Source organism: Chanodichthys erythropterus, chromosome 3 (genome assembly GCF_024489055.1).
Source record: "Chanodichthys erythropterus isolate Z2021 chromosome 3, ASM2448905v1, whole genome shotgun sequence".
Classification (NCBI taxonomy): domain Eukaryota; kingdom Metazoa; phylum Chordata; class Actinopteri; order Cypriniformes; family Xenocyprididae; genus Chanodichthys; species Chanodichthys erythropterus.
This window is the reverse complement of record NC_090223.1, coordinates 21,351,195-21,372,924: the sequence shown is the minus strand read 5'-3', so window position 1 is coordinate 21,372,924 and position 21,730 is coordinate 21,351,195. Positions and strand designations below refer to the sequence as shown.

General features: G+C 38.2%; 1 protein-coding gene across 12 annotated transcripts in view; it reads left to right on the top strand.

The window, feature by feature from the left end:
* The window catches only part of nfixb (nuclear factor I/Xb), a 195,542-nt gene that overhangs the window by 29,278 nt on the left and 144,534 nt on the right, over window positions 1-21,730 (top strand). Inside the window, exon 1 of one of the 12 annotated variants that reach the window (XM_067381319.1) lies at window positions 754-867. The exons of the other annotated variants lie outside the window; for them this stretch is intronic. Within the exon in view, the coding sequence (XP_067237420.1) occupies window positions 841-867 (27 nt within the window). The 5' untranslated portion in view covers window positions 754-840. Of the gene's footprint in view, window positions 1-753; window positions 868-21,730 lie in introns of those variants that run through there. 12 annotated transcript variants of the gene reach the window in all.

Below are 21,730 nucleotides of genomic sequence, written 5' to 3'. Positions count from 1 at the left end.
ATATATATATATATATATATATATATATATATATAATATATATATATATATATATATATATATATATGTGCATATATTTATGTATAGTTTTTAATAATTATAATATATGATTTAATTTAACTGAATCAGCCTGAACAAATTAGGATCATTAACAAAAGACATTTTAAGCGACAGACCATGAAGAAAATAACTCCTTTTTTTACCTTTAGGCGATAATGCTTAACAGACCATTAGGTGATTTACACTGAAATCATATTAGGAATATCATTAACTTGTCACACATTATTGACAGATCAGTAGTGTGTCCATTAAAAATATGACTAAATCCTATTTGCAAATGTATGTAGTTTCATGACATCTCCAGCATGATTTCAATGTAAGCATTATATAGGCTAAGGTAAAAAAGTGACTTTAGTTGGAGTAACCTAACGTACTCCGACTGATTCGAGCACATTCTTTGACGAGAAAATGTAGAAGTTAGCATATGAAGCACGTTTTTACTGTACCTTACTGTAGTTTATTTACTTTGCTACGCTACTCTTACCCTGTAGAGCTCGCGCATGATAGTCTCCACATGTATTTACACTGAAATCTCATTATCGCTCAGGCTGATAAGACGCTTGTTCAGTCAGAGAGAGGGAGAGAGCGAGGGAGTGAGGAAGAGAGAGAGAGAGACGCACAGTGGAAGAGGGAGGGAGAGAAAGTTTTCCTCTTTGCAAAACTTTGTGCAAGCTTTCACTTTCAGCCGCTTTAGGCGGAGTTACAGCAGCGTGCAGTGAGCGCGAGCGGGACGGCAATGCCACTTCCATCCCGCCTCAGTAACGCATCTCACATATAAGCATGTACTCTCCATACTGCCTCACACAGGTAAAGCATTCCTTATTCTTCTGCTTGATTGATTAGCGTACGTGTCTGTCAGCTGTTCCCCTCGACCGCGGGACTGTTTCAGTTGTGCTCGAGCGCGGAGTCGGGTGGCACGTCTCCAGCTGACCTTCTTTGCGCGTTTTCAGCGCGCGCGCATGGTTTGGGCAGAAAATGGCGCTTCGCTGGAAATCTATTTAATATAAAAGGAGCGCAGAGGAGGTGGAGTGGATATGTATAGATAGTCTGCGAGTTTAGCGCCTCGTGCCATGTTTCTCGCTTCGTCCCACTCTGCAGATCCTCACTTGGAGAGACGCGTGCGAGCTTTGGGAAAGTCCAGTGTTTGACGTTGTTGCTGTAAGAGTTGTGCTTGATCGGTTCGCCTTGTGATTACTGTTTTTTTTTTTTTTTTTTTTTTTTGGGAAATGTCAAAGGTCGGCAGCATTGCCCCAAAATACTATTTTGCCAGTTTTTCTGCTCTGAACGGCATATTCTGTGCCTTTTTAATCTGTTTATATGAATAGTTTAAGATTGTGAAATATGATTGAAGATATTTTTTGAGGTTGTAACTTGGTTTAAATGCAAAATCTGTATAATTTCTGATGTACATCTGAAACCATTTATAGTTTCTTGAGGTGTTTGCACACTTATAATAATTGCAAATGTATGCCAACAACATTAATTCATGTTCAAACACTTTTCATGAGATTTTTTTTTTGAAGTATTTTATTAGTTTATGTAATTTTATATTAAGAATACAGCACTGCAATTGTTTTTATGTATGTTTTTGACTTCTCATTTTAAATTGAACAACAGCAGAGTAAATAATGTATTAGCGGTTACACGTTTGTATCGTTTTTGGCTGTATTTTATTTAGTCTTTTTCCATATTTTGTGATGCAGTCAACTGTAGCAGGGTCACTTTTTCCTCTAGCATTTTGCCATAAATTACTTTAAGATATCAATTTTTTACAAATTTATGTGAAATCTCACTGTAAAAAATTATTTTCATGATTTGTTATAACATTTTTTCTTTTGTCAAATCAACTTAAATAATGTGGTTCAGATAACATAATATTTCGAGTTTCTGATGATTAAATCTATCGCCTTCATTGTATTAACTCAATATTTTTAATTTCAATGAGCTCAATGCAACCAGGTAACTTACTTTTTTAAGTTAAACCAACAGTTATTTTTTACAGTGTACTTTTCTGTTTATATATATATATATATATATATATATATATATATATATATATATATATATATATATATATAATATAATTATTTTGTTTAAAGATAATGTACATTCAAAAGCATTTGCATATCGTTTCAGTTGAAATGTTTACTATGCAATACACATATATATATATATATATATATATATATATTATACACAAACACAAACTCTGACTCTGTTTTTACTGAAAAACACAGCAGCTTTCAAAACAGGTGTTTTCATATTTGTCATTTCAGTCACGTTAGAAACAAAGAGACACTCATTCATTACGTCTGTTTGTAAATTCCCAACCGTACATCATAGTGCAGAGCCGAACAGTGATTTTCCACTCGTTTCTAGAGATTCTTTGTCTTCAGGAATATCTCTGGCTCTAATTCCCGATTGTTCCTCAAACTCTTCCTGCGTGAGTTAGTGCCGTCTCTCTGTCATATGGTGCGGTTGTTTATATTTCTGCCATGGCGGACAGTTGGCTGGCGTTGCGTGTGTCATGTGTAATTCATTCCTGAGTTTTACAGTGGTTCTATTAAAACAATTTAACTTCCATGCCCCTACCGCACGCTTGCAGAACCAGGGAGCGTGTGTTTTTCTTCTGGGCATGCAAGCGGCGGCCTGTTTCCCATTTAAACACAATAGTTACTGTGCACAGCCCTGTTCCTTAATTGATCGAAGTGCTTCAGTTTGAACAAGGAATTATTCTGTTATTTAATAGACATCTTGAGTCTGTAAAAGGACACCGTTTATGCTTCTTCATAACGTCGTGCTTGGCCATATATCAGTGTTCTTTTTAGTGGAGATGTATGTTTGTGTCTGACATGATGTGTGCATATTACTGTAAGTGTAGTGTGGGTGTTTTTTTTTTTTGTTTTTTTTGTTTTTTAGTAAGCAGACTGCAACAGATTTATCTCTTGGGTCTGAAATCTACATATTTTCCTGTTTACATTTCACTGAATCATACCTGTCTCTGCTCCAGAAGAAACAACGACAGTGGGTCAGTCGCAACTGGAAAAGCAAATATGCCATATTATTATATTATTGGATGATTTCAAGCTTTTATTGGCTCGATTAAAGGTTTTAGGGTTCTGAGATAGTTCTGTGTAAGTTTTATTATTTATTTACTTAGATATATTTTTTTGCATTCATTAACAACAGAATTTGAAGCAAAATATATTGCATCAGTTGCATATTTAAATAAATAATCACCATTTTAATAAATTTAAAGGGCGTTTTGGATATGAAGAGTCCTTACGCTATGAGGGGAAAGAGATCGGGTCTGGGAGTCTCTAGTTTTGCGCTTCGTGTCTGATGAATAGATTTACATTTTGGCTTGTTTTTTGGCTGTTAAAAATTTAAAGCAGGTCTGGAAGGTCATTAATGATATTAAATGTAAATTAAAAAGGTTTCAGGAATTGTGCATAATGCGGGTCAGCTGTCAGACGTAGATGTTGGTCAAGGTCTGAATATAATTTATTTGATATATACAAATGGCAAAAAGGACTTTTACTTTGCAGAAAGTAAAATTTATTTAATAACTGTGGAAAAATGCTTTCCATTTCCATTTTATTCCCTACAAATACTTTCAAGAAAGCCGTCATATAGAAAAAAAAAAAAAGAAATTTGTAAATATGTTTTTTTTTTTTTTACTTTTTTGATTTAAAAGACCATATTGTCACCAAATGAGTTTCCTCTTATTTAGTAAAGAAATGTTGCTGGCCATTGAAGGTCATTTTGAATTAAATTCATTTGCTTCATGCCAAAAATGAGGGTCGACATCAAAAATTATATCTAATTATGTACTCGTGTTTTGTGTAATTAAAGAGAGAGAGTGTGTGTGTGTGTGTGTGTGAGATTATCACATACAGCTGAAGGGTCACACCTGCCTTTTTTTAAGCCTGGCTGGATGAGCAGCTCACACTCAGTCATTAACACTCGCAGAGACTGAATTCACAAACATTCACTCACAGTCAAGAGTACGCCTGTACCTCGGATACAGTTTATTTATTTATTTATTTAAACACGTATAGATTTGGGAACTGACATTTCTGTTAATTGCCAGTCAACATCCAAAATGTTCTGCCAATACACTATAAACCCGTATAAGTTGGCAAAACTCAATTTTTCAAAACTCAAATTTTAAGTACAGATTATATACATTTTAATTGCTCTTAACTTGAATTATTTGAGTAAACTAATTTTTACATTTAACTTATGTAATCATAAATGTATCATACTTATCATAAATGATCATGGAATCTCAATTTAAATATTTTTAGCAGTGGAAACTTGGCAAGCTTTGACTAGCTAATTCATTAAATGCTACCTTGCTGATTGGTGACACAATGAATGAGTACAGCAATATAAAACATTTAACATATATCTGTTCTCAAACTGAGCTCATGCTCCACTCGTCACCATGACGGTAACCCTACAACAAAACCAACATAACAGAAACTCTTCTAGACTAGCATAACAAAACTTTAAACACTACTAAATAACACTAATCTTGCACCAAAAACATCATATAACGTTTAATTTGAGCATTTACTCTCCATTTTGAGTGTCATGGCAAAGCATGCTGGGAAATGGAAATCCCACTCCTGTTCAGGTAAAGTTAAGTTTGTCTAAATTAAAAGAAATAAGTTCACAAAACTCAAAACAATGAAACAAATTCAGATTACTGTGACCTCGAAAGAAAAATAAAGTTATAAATACTCATAAAAGTTCATTTCATTGAACTAATTTGATTAATTTGAGTTGGCTCTACTAAAACCAATTCATTATTTTGAGCATTAGGGCTTACAGTGACCAAATAAAAATCACAGATATTTTAAAATGATTTTAATTAGAGATACACCGATATATCGGCCAATAATCGGTATTGGCCGATAAATAATAATAGTATAATAGTAATTATAATAGTAGTAATAGTAATAATAATATAATAGTAATTATGTGAAATAATAACATTCAGAAAGTTAAGAAATATTAGTTTAATCTTCAGAATTTAGTTAGTGTGTTAATATTAATTTGAGTAATGTGTTTGTTTATAACTGATAATCTGAAAAAAGTTGATGAAATGGAGAGAATAAAGTTTTTATTTGCATTTCTTTCAAAACACAATAATTAAAAATACTATGATTAATTATTAATTCTAATGAAATTTTCTTTAATTTAAAAGAAGGCATAAAAGGCAGAACACCCAAACTATCGGTATCGGCAGATATCACTCTGAATAATCGGCTGTCGGTATCGGTGGAGAAATTTAGTATCGGTGCATCTCTAATTTTTATATCATATGTTTTTGAAAGCAATTAATATTATTTTTCACCAAGATTTGAGGAAAATCCGAATCGACCAGAGTGCAAAAATCACTATTAATCAACACCAGCCACTAAAACTTTTGAGAATCCTGTGGATTTGATTTGCAGCCATTTTTATGACCGTTACACATCTTACACAGAGCTGAGGAGAAACCTTTTGTATCTCGCTTCAGAAAACTTTAATCAGCGGCGAAGAATATCTGTGCATATTCGACCAAATCAGCATCTCGGGCTGAGATGGATGAGGCCGTTCGGCCATGACAGGCTTAACTTTCTCCCCAAACCTGACTTAGTCACTCTAGAGTCACTCTAGATGCTCCGGTATCGCTCGCTCCCCAGGCCTGGAAAATGAGTTGGAACAGCTGCTCTCGGGATTAAAATCTGATGGAGCCGCAGTCTGAATCAAGACGCTGCTTTGATATCTCAGACTTTAATACTTTCATCATCTTTCACTTTCTGATTCATTCACATGCAACTGTGTCTTTAAGCTTGAATTCTTGCTTGTTCGTTCGTTCTTGTCCTTCTTTTTCCTAATGCTGAAGCTCAAGTGGTTTTATCACAGGATTAGGGAGCGTCGCAGGACCATGGTGAGGGGCTGGTTGTTCATTTCAATCTACCCGTTTCTTAGCCTTTCTAAGTCACCAGTGGCGGAATCATGCTTACAAAAAAGTATTAACATGTTTTTGTGGACATTTTACCATGGTAACCGCTTGTTTTTTTATGGCAAAAGTATGCACATCTAATCCAAGTGCGGGGCACAATACGGGAAGAAAAAAATTAAATTGTTGCTGTTTGGAGAACTATATAAATACTATATATGAATATGCATAGGAAGATTAATTAGTACCTTGGTATTATCATCTGAACACTATATTATAGTACATATATATATGTATTGTAGTGGAAATTTTTAAAATTTATTATAATTATCTGTATACATTGATGATTACATGTCTCCTCTAAACTGCCAAGACCTGTGTGCTGATGCTAAAGGCATCTTCTCTTACTAGTGTGTGTGTTTAGGGCTTTTAGTCACATAGAACAAGTTACTTTGGGGCCTTTACTTTTGGCTTGGAGCCATGCCAGAGCAAAAGACCATGTTTGTATGAAAAACACATGTACAAGTTGCAGTGTAAGAGAACTGTGATTGTCACGTGACAGGTGAGAGCATTTTTTCTGAATATGTGCCTAATATGGGAGAGAATAAGGTTACTCGTTTGTCTCTCTGCAGCTTCTTGTGAGCTTGTATGACTGTTTGATCTTTCTTGCAAGAAATAAAACCTTTAAAGACAATTGGATGCATTTGTCTCTTACGCAGTGAGTCTGTTGTATATATATATATAGTACCAGTCAAATACATTTACTATTTTATTGTTTTTGCAAGAAGTCTCTTCTGCTCATCAAGCCTGCATTTATTTGATCAAAAATACAGAAAAAGCAGCAATATTGTGAAAAATTATTACAATTTTAAATAACGGTTTTCTATTTTAATACACTTAATACATATAATTTATTTCTGTGATCAAAGCTGAATTTTCAGCATCATTACTCCAGTCTTCAGTGTCACATGATCTTTCAGAAATCATTCTAATATGACGATGTCATACTAAATTATTATCAGTGTTGGAAACAGTTATGCTGCTTAATATTTTTTGGGAACCTGTGATACTTTTTTTTAGGTACTTTTCTAACAATATAAGTCTTTACTATCGCTTTTTCTCAATTAAATTAAATTTAATTTCAATTCAAATTTCTTTCCAAAAAGATTTATTACAGAATGGTAGTGGATATTGTTACAAAATGTTTATATTTTAAATAAATGCTGTTCTTTTTTTTTTTCTTTTTTTTTTACTTGTTATTCATCAAAGAATCCTGAAAAAAGTATCACGTTATAAAAAAAGCAAAAACAACACAAAGTTGATATTAAATCAATATATTACAATGGTTTCTGAATGATCATGTGACACTGAAGACTGGAGTATTACACACACACAAACACACACACTTTTTTATTAATTATATTTTTATATATAATTTTATGTATACTTTCCATACAAACATATTTATATAGCTAGAAAGTTTATATTTTTAAGAGGCAATGTGTGATGTTTCTTGTTACCATTTCTTTGACATGTTTCACTTTTGTTTTATCACCCTTTTGTCTTTACTAGGTCATTTTGGTGTGAAAAAAGTACAAATATTATGTAAAGCATTTGAATTCATATTAAAAAAAACCCTGAATATTTTATTATAATGCAAGAATTTGTATATTTTGTCATTTTCTTTCAAATAGTTTTGGATCAATTATAGCATCTCGCACTGCAGGACCCTTGATTTAGAAGTGGTTTTAACTTATGAATATTGTTTTATTGATAAATAGGACAGCATCACATGTTGCGATTTGATGATCAAAGATTTTGTTCCTGTTGAAATTCTCAGACGGAGCACAGGGGAGCGACGTTTGAAGAGGACAACTAGTTGATCTTGCGTTTCACTTCAGAGGGCCGTGACGGTATTGTGCGCTCATGTGCCGGTGAAACCGGAGTCTCGCGTTTGTCCAAACGGTGTCCAGTGGCATTGAGTCGAGCTGGTTTCATGGCACGGAGACGGAGAGAGGGACGGTTACAATGCCAGACGGGCACAGGGACACTCTGTTCCTTTTACTTATTCATTCTCACGGGGCGTCAGCCGTGTCCCCTAGCCGACTGTCAAAGCTCCCCTTCACCCGCGGTACGGTCAACAATAATAAAAGACCACAAACAAAGACATTCCACTGCGGTGTTCAGAGACGACAGGATCATATCGTATTTATTTCCCTGACCTGCACTTACACTTACTTGCTCTGAAACATCCCTGATTTAGTTTCTCATGACGCTCTTTTTGACGTGTTTTTTTTTTTTTTCTGTCATGCTTTTAATTGAATAGTTTTTAATTTTGTCATTTTTCTCTTGTCTTTTTAAACCTGTATGGGATTTCATCCTCTGTTAAACACAAATGAGGAGTTTAGCACAATGTTTTAGCTTTTCTTTTTAAAAAAAAACAAAAAACAAAATGAAATTAAATTAGAATGGAGGCTGTCAAAAAGGAGCAAAAACAGCATCATAAAAGTAGTCCATCAACTAAAAAAAAGGTCTAAATGTAAGATTTATTTATTGATTTGCATAAAAATGTTCCGTCCATTTGAATTGGACTAAACACTAATAAACTTAATGTGAAGCTTATTTGTCACCGATCAAACATAAATGAAACTGGTAAGAAACAAGCATGGTGTTTAAATATTCCTAGTCTTTTGAATTGAAGACTGAATTGATATTTAATGCATTATTTGCTGAAAATCTTTAAATGCAAATGCGATTTAAGAGCTGTGATAAAAGGGAACATTTTCAGCAATTTCAATCCTCGCAGAAAACTCTCCTATGACTTGGAATATAGTCATATGAACTAATTTTATGGCGCTTAGTTGTCATTTTGGCACCTGTGCAGATTAACATTTCCTCTTTTAAACTTTCTCATTTGTCTTTCGCAGAAGAAAGGAAATCAGGCAGGGTTGGATGATATGAATGAATGAATGATACGGTCCAGTGCTGTAACTACATACTACACAGACGGAGAAACGCTTATCCCATTACTCAGAATAGCAGTCCATTTAGGTTTATGACCAGATTTTAAAGGGTTAGTTCACCTAAAAATGAAAATTCTGTCATGAATTACTCACCCTCATGTTCTTCCAAACCTGTAAGATTTTCATTCATCTTCAGAACACAAATAAAGATATGTTTGATGAAATCTGAGAGCTACACAACTACCATTTTGACGCATACATCTAATTCATATAAGCCTAAATTCAATATGTTCATAAAAAGCTTTCAAGTCTCTTCAGAAAATTAGGAATAAACTGCTCAATTCATATAGATTAGTTTTATGATCTCTTTATGAACTTTTTCAAGCACCAAAGTGGTAGTTGTGTAGCTGTCAATGGATGGACCAAAATCTCTTCAGATTTCATTAAAAATATCTTCATTTTAAGACTTTGGTTCGAGGATGAATGAAAGTCTTACGGGTTTGGAACGACATGAGGGTGAGTGAATTTTCATTTTCCTTTAAAGGGATAGTTCACCCAAAAATGAAAATTACCCCATTATTTACTCACCCTCAAGCCATCTTAGGTATATATGACTATCTTCTTTCAGTCGAACACAATCAGAGATATATTTAAAAATATCATGGCTCTTCCAAGCTTTATAATGGTAGTGAACCCCCCCCCCCCAAAAAAAAACATTCATCCATCATAAATATAATCAATACGATTCCAGGGGTTAATAAGGGCCTCCTGAAGAGAAGCAATGGATTTTTGTAAGAAAAATATCCATATTTACAACTACAATAACTAGTTTCCAGCGGACGACCGTACACATACTGCGCAACTCAACTTGCGCCACAACAGTAACCCGTGTCGTGATGTATGACGCAGGATGTAGGAGTATCGTAAGCTCTCACAGTTCAAACAAATAAGGCTGGGCAACAAACTCTCTGATATTTCACTTTAAAATTTCTCATTTTAGACTTCTAATTCACGACCGGTGTTTTGTTTTGCACTTCTGCACTTCCGTGTTTATCAATACGTCATGCGTCGGGTCAGAGGTCACTCTTCCACCACAAAACGATGCGTACAGCCTTCTGCCGGAGGCTACATATTATAGTTTATAAAGTTTCCTTAAAAAAACCATCGCTTTGCTTCAGAAGGCCTTTATAAACACCCTTGAGTCGTATGGAATATTTTTTATGATGGATTGAAGCACTTTTTCTTGGCTTCAAAATCTCCCCCTTCACTATCAATATAAAGCTTGGAGGAGCATGGACATTTTTAAATATATCTCCGATTGTGTTCGTCTGAAAGAAGATAGTAATATACACCTAGCTTGAGGGTGAATAATTCATGGGATAATTTTTGGGTGAACTATCCCTTTAAGCTTTTACTATCCCAGTTAATATTTTCAGTTTAACTTACTTAGTTTTTGAACACCTGTAAATGTGGATGATCATTAATATATTTAGGTTTTTGAGATCATAAATCAAAAAAAAAAAAAAAAAAAAAGACATTTTTGCAGATTAGTTTCCCTTTTTTTGTCCTGGGAAGGTTTAGTGCTGCAGAATACAGTTTGATAACAGCGAGTCGAGCTCTTTTATTCCGATAAAATCAAGGAAAACTTGATTTTTCATGTAAGGTTATTGCCACTTATCACATACTCTCTCAACTCAAGTCATTTCCTCACTTTTTTCCCCACAAAAAGACCCTTCAAACGAACATGTCAAGGTTTATAGTGAGGCAAACACCAGAGGACATTTTCAGTCCATAATGGACATAATAAATGTGTCAAAGAGCTGTTTTATTCTGCCGTTCACTATATTAGGTGGTGGGAAACACAAAGCCGGTCTGAATCAGAAGCTTGTTGGCACGGAAAAGGGCCGACCTAGAATAAAGTACCTAGTTTTTATCTTAAGCTTTAATGCAGAAAGGCCCAAACCAATCGGCTCTCATCTACTATCTGCACAGCTGTCCCAGTATCCGTGGAGAATGGATTTCTACTGCCATTGCCATGGGAGTCTCCAGCCAAAAGAATAGGAGGATATCCAGTGTGTGTGTGTGTGTGTGTGTGTGTATGTGTGTGTGTGTGTGTGTGTGTGTCCTCCTCCCTTTCCCTTCGCTCATGTCACTCCTGGCATGGATTAGGCCTTGGCAGCGGCCTGGCAGTGCCCGTAGCTCCGCTGCGGCTCTGTGCTTGCTGATATGTTGTGCTGTTGCTATGGTAATGGAACACACACTCAAACGCAAATTACATAATTTAGCTCGCATATACATAAGCTGTGAAACGTAGGTTTTGTACGGTCGGCTAACGGAGCTGATCAAAACCATCTTTGTGAAAACAGAGCAGGCCTCAGTCCTTCAAACAGGACGAAATGATTCCCATAGCAGCCGTTTGAGGGCTTGGACCCGAAAGATGGATTGATAGACTACTCAATCGTGCGTTTACATTGAATCCGTTTACATTGAATGCGTCCCTAAACCATTGGGTTTTCTCTACACTCTTAAAATAATAATTAATTCTTTATTGGCATTGATGGTTCCATAAAGAATATTTAACATCCATGGAATCTTTCCATTGAACAAAATGTTCTTTATAAATGGAAGAAGGTTCTTAAGATTTTTCCATCCATCCAGTTTTTAAGGTTATTTTAAAAAGTGAAAGTTTCTTGTGGAAACAAAAATGGTTCTTCTATGGCAAACCCCCTTTTTTTCTAGAGTGTAGGATAGTGTGCTTTTCGGATGGGGTTTATGGGTGGGGATGGTTGCGTCGGATGGCTATGCCAGTGTTGGCATGGGTTGGCTTCGCGGTGTTGCTAGGCAAATTTTCCCACTCTGGCTTTGTGCACCGTTGGTTCCATCTCTGTCCATTTTCTCTTTGTTTTACTTCGTTTTTTGTTTAAGTGCCACTTCATGATGGACCACAGCAGGACGGATCAAACGGCGTAGATGTTTAACATGCCGATATGCTTATTATGAGATGCAGCCGGAGGTCACTATAAAAGCTTGATGTAGTTCTGAAATGAATATTGGTATGAATATTAATTATTAATTTTATTGGTAATTATTGAGAAAGTTCTTATTTTTATTTAAAGTAAAATTTTTATTTTTTATTTACATTTTATGAATTATTAATTATTATTATTAATGTATTTGCTTATTACAAATGGGTTTTATATTAAATAATTATTAAATAATTAATAAGTATTAAATTGTTATTAATTATATGTATTAATCTTTAGGATAATCAATTTAATTATTTTACAAATTAAATTATTTTACTTTAACTTTATAGCTTTTGATGATTTTATCTTTAGATTTAAAAGATGATGGATTAAAATGAAAAGATCTGATTCCAAGTCTGGAATCAGTGTAGAAAAACCTCCATCCATCCATCCATCCATCCATCCATCCATCCATCCATCCATCCATCCATCCATCCATCCATCCATCTATCCATCCATCCATCCATCCATCCATCCAGTTGTGCATCCATCCATCCATCCATCCAGTTGTGCATCCATCCATCCATCCAGTTGTGCATCCATCCATCCATCCATCCATCCATCCATCCATCCATCCATCCATCCATCCATCCAGCCGTTCCATCCAGTCGTTCCATCCATCATTCATCCATCCAGTCGTTCCATCCATCCATCATCCATCCAGTTGTTCCATCCATCCATTCATCCATCATCCATCCATCCATCCATCCATCCATCCATCCATCCATCCATCCATCCATCCATCCAGTCGTTCCATCCATCATCCATCCATCCACCATCCAGTTGTTCCATCCATCCATCATCCATCCAGTTGTTCCATCCATCCATCCATCCATCCATCCATCCATCCATCCATCCATCCATCCATCCATCCATCCAGCCAGCCATTTCATATATCCATAGTCTAGTCATTCTATCATCCATCCATCCATCCAGTTGTTCCATTCATCCATCCATCATCCATCCATCCATCCATCCATCCATCCATCCATCCATCCATCCATCCATCCATCCATCCATCCATCCATCCAGTCGTTCCATCCATCCAGTCGTTCCATCCATCCATCCATCCATCCATCCATCCATCCATCCATCCATCCATCCAGTTGTGCATCCATCCATCCATCCAGTTGTGCATCCATCCATCCATCCAGTTGTGCATCCATCCATCCATCCATCCATCCAGCCGTTCCATCCATCCATCATCCATCCAGTTGTTCCATCCATCCATCCATCCATCCATCCATCCATCCATCCATCCATCCATCCATCCATCCATCCAGCCATTTCATATATCCATAGTCTACTCATTCTATCATCCATCCATCCATCCATCCATCCAGTTGTTCCATTCATCCATCATCCATCCATCCATCCATCCATCCATCCAGTCGTTCCATCCATCCAGTCGTTCCATCCATCCAGTCGTTCCATCCATCCATCCATCCATCCATCACTCCATCCATCCATCCATCCATCCATCCATCCAGCCATTTCATATATCCATAGTCTACTCATTCTATCATCCATCCATCCATCCAGTTGTTCCATTCATCCATCATCCATCCATCCATCCATCCATCCATCCATCCATCCATCCATCCATCCATCCATCCATCCATCCAGTCGTTCCATCCATCCATCCATCCATCCATCCATCCATCCATCCATCCATCCATCCATCCATCCATCCATCCATCCATCCATCCATCCATCCATCCATCCATCCATCCATCCATCCATCCATCCATCCATCCATCCATCCATCCATCCATCCATCCAAGCCTACATTCAAAGTGTCTTAAGAAACTTTGCTTTTCTAGTTAATAATTACAGTTATATGATTAAAAACTATTCTGAATAATTTTAATTCTACTTCCTTCCAATTAATTTAAATCACAATTCTGCATCCTGTTTGCTACTATAGTTCAAATTCAATTCAAATTCCAGAATTCAATTTTCACATCTTTTTCTGTTAAACTGAAATGAAGGCATTATCAATTCAGTTCTAAATCATGCACAACTCTAGACAAATTTCAACTTTCATTGTTTCTCTTCGTCTCCTTCCTCTACTTTGCATCTCTTTGTCAATTAAGAAGGCAAATTAAAACACTCTCTCCTCATGCATAATGCATTTGGACGCAAAAACACGTGGACGCACCCTCGCACCTGCACACACTTAAGCGCATGAGACGCAGGTGTGCATTCTTTACTCATCCGTGTCAATCTGGTGGCAACTGCACATATCACGGCCAGCACCGACACAGCGCATGCGAAAAAGCACTGCCACGTGTGCCAGATCCTCGCCTGACTCTTCACCCATATGGCCTCCACAACCTCTGACAGTCAACATTAGCTCATTTCCTATGAAACTGGCCACGCCCACAGTCGCACATGTGCATTACACCTTACAGCTGTGATTGACTGTTTATTGTTTAGATTGTCAAGGAATATGATAGTCTGGAGATGATTTTGATTTCCTGAAGAGTTCTAGATTTCTTTTTTGTGCTGCGAATAAGAAAAGCTCTGTATCCCAACTGTTTTGCCTAGAAAGCAATATGATACAATTTAACGTGCTATGAAAATTGACCTGTTTATCTTTTTAAAGTACATTCCTGCTGTTTCTGTGTATGATTCATTGCAGCACATTAATCCAAATCTTAATCTTTCATCAAAATGCAATAACTTGCTCTGCCTCTGAAATTACTTTTTTTCACCTGACATCACAAAACTTATTCAGCCCCTTTAATCACCTGGTATGCAATTCTAAGTCTTCATCGTCATTCAATCTTTTCCCAGTGAATGAAATCAAATCCTGTCTTTCATGTTTTCATGTTGAACGTTACATTATGGAAGAAAAATGAGATGCAAATGGCATTTCATATCAAGATTAAAAGTCTTATGCTTCTCTCCAAGAATAACACTAATCTCACACTGGTCTTTTTTTTAGAGTTTCAACAATGTCTCAAAGATTTACCAAAGTTTGCAATTAAAATCTTTCAGATGTTAATATTTCTATTGACCAGAACATCACAACATGGGGAGGGGTGTAGAATCCCAGAATATTGTCTTAATTATGCTATTTGCATTATTGCCATTGCTCTGTACTATAAAATTGACTGTGTCAACTAAAATACAATTGCTGTTCTAAAAAAATGAAGTCTTAATGTGAGAAATAAAGTCTAAATCATGAGAAAATAAGTCAGAATCATGAGATGGAAAGTTGCAATTGTAACCTCACTCCCCTGATCTCAAGAGACGCTCTAGTGACTGACGTTAGAGACTGTGGTCTTTAGACTCCTTGTTAGAGTGCCCGACACCCATGCCAGCGGACACGGGTTCGAGTCCCACTTAGAGCGGACGGTTTGAGCAGGAGGAGTTACATTGGTGCCGTGACCCAGATCGGAGCAAGGTTTAGGGGGGTTAGTGTAACAAACGTTGGCCAGTAAGAGCCGTGCGTGTAAACCTCACTCCCCTGATCTCAAGAGGTGCTCTAGTGACTGACGTTAGAGACTGCGGTCTTTAGCCTCCTTGTTGGACTGGCCGACACCCATGCCAGCAGACACGGGTTCGAGTCCCACTTAGAGCGGACGGTTTGAGCAGGAGGAGTTACATTGGTGCCGTGACCCAGATCGGAGCAAGGTTTAGGGGGGTTAGTGTAACAAACGTTGGCCAGTAAGAGCCGTGCGTGTAAACCTCACTCCCCTGATCTCAAGAGGTGCTCTAGTGACTGACGTTAGAGACTGCGGTCTTTAGCCTCCTTGTTGGACTGGCCGACACCCATGCCAGTGGACACGGGTTTGAGTCCCGCTTAGAGTGGACGGTTCGAACAGAAGGCGTACATTGGTGCCGTGACCCAGATCGGAGCGAGGTTTAGGGGGGTGAGTGTTACGGACTTTGGCCGGTAAAAGCTGTGCGTGTAAACCTCACTCCCCTGATCTCAAGAGGTGCCCTAGTGACTGACGTTAGAGACTGCAGTCTTTAGCCTCCTTGTTAGAGTGCCCAACTCCCATGCCAGTGGACCCAGGTTCGAGTCCCGCTTAGAGCGGGTGGTTTGAACAGGAGGGGTTCCATTGGTGCCGTGACCTGGATAGGAGTGAGGTTTAGAGGGGTGAGTCTAACGGAAGTTGGCCGGTAAGAGCCGTGCATGTAAACCTCAGTCCCCTGATCTCAAGAGGTGCTCTAGTGACTGACGTTAGAGACTGCAGTCTTTAGCCTCCTTGTTAGAGTGCCCAACTCCCATGCCAGTGGACCCAGGTTCGAGTCCCGCTTAGAGCGGGTGGTTTGAACAGGAGGGGTTACATTGGTGTCGTGACCTGGATAGAAGTGAGGTTTAGAGGGGTGAGTGTAACGGAAGTTGGCCGGTAAGAGCCGTGCATGTAAACCTCACTCTCCTGATCTCAAGAGGTGCTCTAGTGACTGACGTAAGAGACTGCGGTCTTTAGCCTCCTTGTTAGACTGCCTGACACCCATGCCAGTGGACACGGGTTCGAGTCCCATTTAGAGTGGGAGGTTTAAACAGGGGGGGTTACATTGGTGCCATGACCCAGATCGGAGCGAGGTTTAGGGGGGTGAGTGTAACGGACTTTGGCGAGAAAAGCCGTGCATGTAAATCTCACTCCTCTGATCTCAAGAGGCGCTCTAGCGACTGACATTACAGATTGCAGTCTTTAGCCTACTTGTTACAGTGCCCGACACCAATGCCGGCGGACCCGGGTTCGAATCCCGCTTCGAGAACAGGAGGGGTTACACAATTATGAGAAATGAAGTTGCAGTTGTGAGAAATAAAATGTTTTTCTAAAAATGTTTCATATATGTTTCAAAATATGTTTGTGAGAAATAGTCACAATTGTAGGAAAATAAAGTTGCAATTGTAAGAAATATAAAATCTCAATGTGAAAAATAAAGTTACAAAATCATAATTGTGAAAAATAATGTTACAATTACCTTTTTAATTTGAGTTGAAACAAGGTTACATCGATACAGATGTGGCTAAATGAAGCAGCAAAACTTGCAGTGCAAAAAGAGTTTTAGCAGTGAGTCTGTGACCTCTGATGAGCTACAGTCATAAACTCTCATCTCAGATAAGATTATTGAGCCCAAAAAAATCATTAACTAAAACATAAATGGCTTCACAACAGGACGCTGCGCGCATTTCACAGAGGTATTTTGAGAGCGGCCGAGAGCAAGCATCTCATGAGTTAACCGTGCAGCCAGAGACAGTTTTCCTGTCTTGGGGGTTTGGTGGGTGTGGAGGTGCGAGAGGAAAGCTGCATCTCTTTTTTTTTTTTTTTTTCCTTTTGCAGAGTCTGTCAGAACTCACTGAATCGCTCCACATCATCTCGAACGATCAGCATGCAAATGTTTCAGAATTGCATGAAAACAGAAAGCAGCAGCGAGGAAAGACAGCAGATCGTAAACAACCGTGTGTGGAGTGTTACTCCCGGCCACATGGCATGGCGCTCCGTGCTATTTAGCCAATCAGTCCTGCAAGGAATCGCTGCCTGTTGCTGGCGGGAACAAAGCGCGGCAGCTCTCGTCGCCTGTCTCTGAGCGAGCAGGAAGTTGGCCAACCTCCAGTGGTGGAAAATCTATACACGGTTGCATAATATAGCATATCTTTACCTCGCATGAACCCTGAGGAGGCCCGGCAGCTGTGAGCAAACAGAGCGCGAGCGAGCGAGGGAGGGTGTGTGCGTGTGTGTGTGTGTGTGTGTTTGCGCGGACAGGATTCCTGTGAGCGTCTGCTGGCAGTGGTTGCAGGCCACAGGCTTTTTCTGACAGGCTCTATGTAGGGTAGAATAAATGCAATAAAAAAGTTGCCGCCCTGCACCACTATGACATTGTGCGGCTCTACCAAGCAGTTAATCATCTGTCCCAAGTTTTACAGAAGGATGTTATGACTGAAATCCATGTGGTCTCATACCTTTGACGCTGCAATATTTGGGTACAAGTTTCAGTTTTCTTCTACATTGAATATGATGTCCTTTAGGTTTAAATGACTAGCATGAAGGTTCCTCCATTAAAAACATGTGCACGAATTGGCTCATTTTGAAATCATGAGTGTGAGTTTGAAATGAATTGGACACGCCTCACAGGAAGTTGGAAATCGGAATCGGAGTGAAAAGAAAAGGAATTTACTGAATTGTAAATCAAAGACAGTGTAGGAAGGGTTGCCACTTTTTCATAGTTTGTGCTTGCTGTTTATTAATCATTTGAAACATAGCAATCTGGCAGCTCCAGTAGTAATAAAAAGATTTATGGACACTATGTACAACCTTTAATTAAACAATTTAATTATCAATTAAAAAGGAATTTATACCTCTATGATATTATGTTGTACCCACATTGGACCAGTGGTTTGGAAAATGCATGGATGATTCAATTGCGGGCGCCATCTTCAGGTCAGACGCGGGACACTCACACTGCATCATGGGTATTCTCTAGCCATTGAGCGTACATCAGTTGTACACTCGATATTGCGGTGCATTGTGGGATTGAATGAGTGCACTCGATAATGTTCACTATGGATTAGGACACCACTGCAAATGGCTATCACCTCACATATTATGTCCATTTTCACAAGATGTAATATAAGTCTCTGGTGTCCCCAGAATGTGTCTGTGAAGTTTCAGCTGAAAATACCCCACAGATCATTTATTATAGCTTGTGGTGTGAAAAAAAAAAAAAAACGCTGTTTTTATGTGTGTCCCTTTAAATGCAAATGAGCTGCTGCTCCCAGCCGCTTTCCAGAAGAGGGCGGAGCTTTAACAGCTCACGCTTCAGTTGCTCAACAACAACAATTTCACACAGCCAAAATGACGATTGTGTTCAGCCTTTCATTGTTCAAACCTGATGGAGAGACTGAGGAAGAAGTTACAACTGGACGTTTCTGAATGGTTACTTTATAAATTAATGTAGTTGAATTGACCCTCGTTTGTGAAGCAGTCTGGCGTAAAAAATGACGGCATGGTAACAACACTCTACTACAACAACTCTTCCTCTTCTTTAAAGCAGCCCAACATGGCCTCACCCCCTTTGTTGCATTTTCCCGGGGGCGGGGTTAATGTAAATTTTGGGGTTTGTGATGTCACCAACCCGGGAAGAAGCTCGTTGTAGTCCTTAAACAGTGAATTCTTTAAAAGAAAATATCTCTCTTTGCATTGAACTTTGAGCATCATGTTTTTGCAGATGTTGTTTGTGTTCAAACAGCAACATTACTCACTAATTAAAGTAAAAAAAAAGTGAAATCATAATCAAGGACCCCTTTAAGGGTATAGAGGGCGATTTCGGTCATTTTGCCTTAGTTCAAGTTCAGCAATTGCATTTGCAATCTCAATTTATTGAATCTGACAGTTAAAGACGATGCTTTCCACTAATACCTGTTAGTGCCTCTTGTGGCTACACTGAGAAGTGCACTAGTGTTGTGTTCTTGCATTTTGACACATTTTGCATGAAATTGCGTTTGCATAGCTAGTAGCATTTGTGTTTGTGTACGTAATGTTATTTGTAATTCACACAAAAGAACAAACAGACTTTATAGCTTTGTGCACATTTGTTAATGACCTGCTCTGGGACAGATTCATTTAATGTCCCTCTACATTTCATCTGGAATAGGATCTGGCCTGAACTCAAGTTAGCTCATGATATCACATTTGTGGCTCCCTATTGGTGATGGAGTGTGTGTTAGACTAATCATGGCTCCACGCTTCAAACAGGTCAGGTAGAAATTCTCTGTTCCCTATCCGACCGTTTCCCTCAAAGATAACCAGATGTCCAGCTGTTTTTATTCCTGTTTTGGTTCATCTCTTTAAGAACAATGTCTTTCTCAGATGACTGTACTCTTGTAGTTTAGTGGCATTTTCCCCATTTTGTCTTAAAAGTTGAATGTAGGGAACCAACAGTAACCTCACCTTGGTTCACCCATCCTCCTGGCGGGCTTTGGGCGTTTTCAAGTGAAGTATAAACGAAATACAAATCATGCGGCAGCATAATGCAGGATGACATTTACCATGTGCCGTGACTTACACAAACAAAGAGAAGACGGGCTGTCCAAGAAAAGTTCCATATCTCCTTCCTTACATTCGCTTGTGTTTGCTTTCATATGTCATTTTTTTATTTCCATACTAAAGTTAGAACGGCATTGGCTGAAGCTCTGGGAGTCTCGCAGAAGCCAGGAAGTCATTTGGACCCTTTCGCTTGAGTCCTGTGGCCAAGTGTGCGGTTGAATTAACCCCAAGACGACATATAAAAATGATCCGAGAGCTGCAAACAACAGACATTTTAGGATTTTTAGGGTTATCGTATCCTTGTTTGACCTGAACTCAGAGATTGTTATTTGAACTGGGTGTTTTTTCTTTAAACGTTTAGCTGAATTTAAACATACCTCCAAGTATTAAACTGTGTGTGTGCAACTCGCCCCGCACCGTTTGTGCTCCAGGCATGAACAATTGTGTTTTTTTCGAGGAGAGGTTTTCTGGTACTTTTATTTTTTTATACATTTGGACATTTGATTTTCACCTGGTCAGTTGTAAAGTAGGTGAGAAAAATTTTATTTATAGACATTGAAAGAACAACTGAGTTATATCTGTAGACATTTTTGATTGGGCTTGTTTGACATGGGTTGGTAAGCAACCATCTAGAACATTCTAGCATTTATCTAGCAATGCTATTGTAACAACCTAGAAAACCACCTATTTTAGCTTCTGCTTAACAACACTATAGTAACCACCCAGAACAGTTTAGCAACCACTTAGCAATGCCCTAGCAACCATTTAGCACAGTTTACAACCACCTATTTTTAGCATCTGCCTAGCAATGCTATATCAAACTCACAACAATTTAGCAACCATCCAGAACATTCTAGCATCTACCTAGCAATGCCATAGTAACAATTTAGAACATTTTATAACCACCTAGAACACTCTGGCATCTTCCTAGCAACACCATAGTAACCACCCAGAACACTTCAGCAAACATTTAGATCAATCTAGCCTTTATTTAGCAATGCCATAGTAATAACCTAGAACAATTTAGCAACCACCTAACAATGTCCTAGCAACCATTTAAAACATTGTGCAACCATCTATTTTTTAGCATCTGCCTAGCAACGTCATAGTTACCACCCAGTTTAGCAACCACTGAACAGTGCCCTAGCAACCATTTAGAACACTTAGCAACCACCTAGAACATTCTAGCATTTACCTAGCAATGCCATATGAACCACCCAGAACGACCCAGAACACTTTAGCAACCATTCAGAATGTTCTAGTCTTTAGTGACCACCTAGCAATTATTTAGAACATTCTAGCATCTACCTAGCAATGCCATAGTAACAATTTACAGTCACAGTAACGGTGTGGTCAATTTAGAAGGTTTTACAACCACCTAGAACACTCTGGCATCTACCTAGCAACATCGTAGTAAGCACCCAAAACAGTTTAGCAACCATTCAGAATATTCCAGCCTTTACCTAGCAATGCCGTAGTAACAACCCAGAACAATTTAGCAACCACCTAGCAATGCCCTAGCAACCATTTAGAACATTGTACAATCACCTATTTTTAGCATCTGTCTAGCAATGCCATAGTAACCATCCAGAACACTTTAGCAACCACTGAACAGTCCACTAGCAACCATTTAGAACACTTTAGCAACTAGAACATTCTAGCTTCTGCCTAGCAATGCCATAGAAACCATCCAGAACCACCCAGAACTCTTTAGCA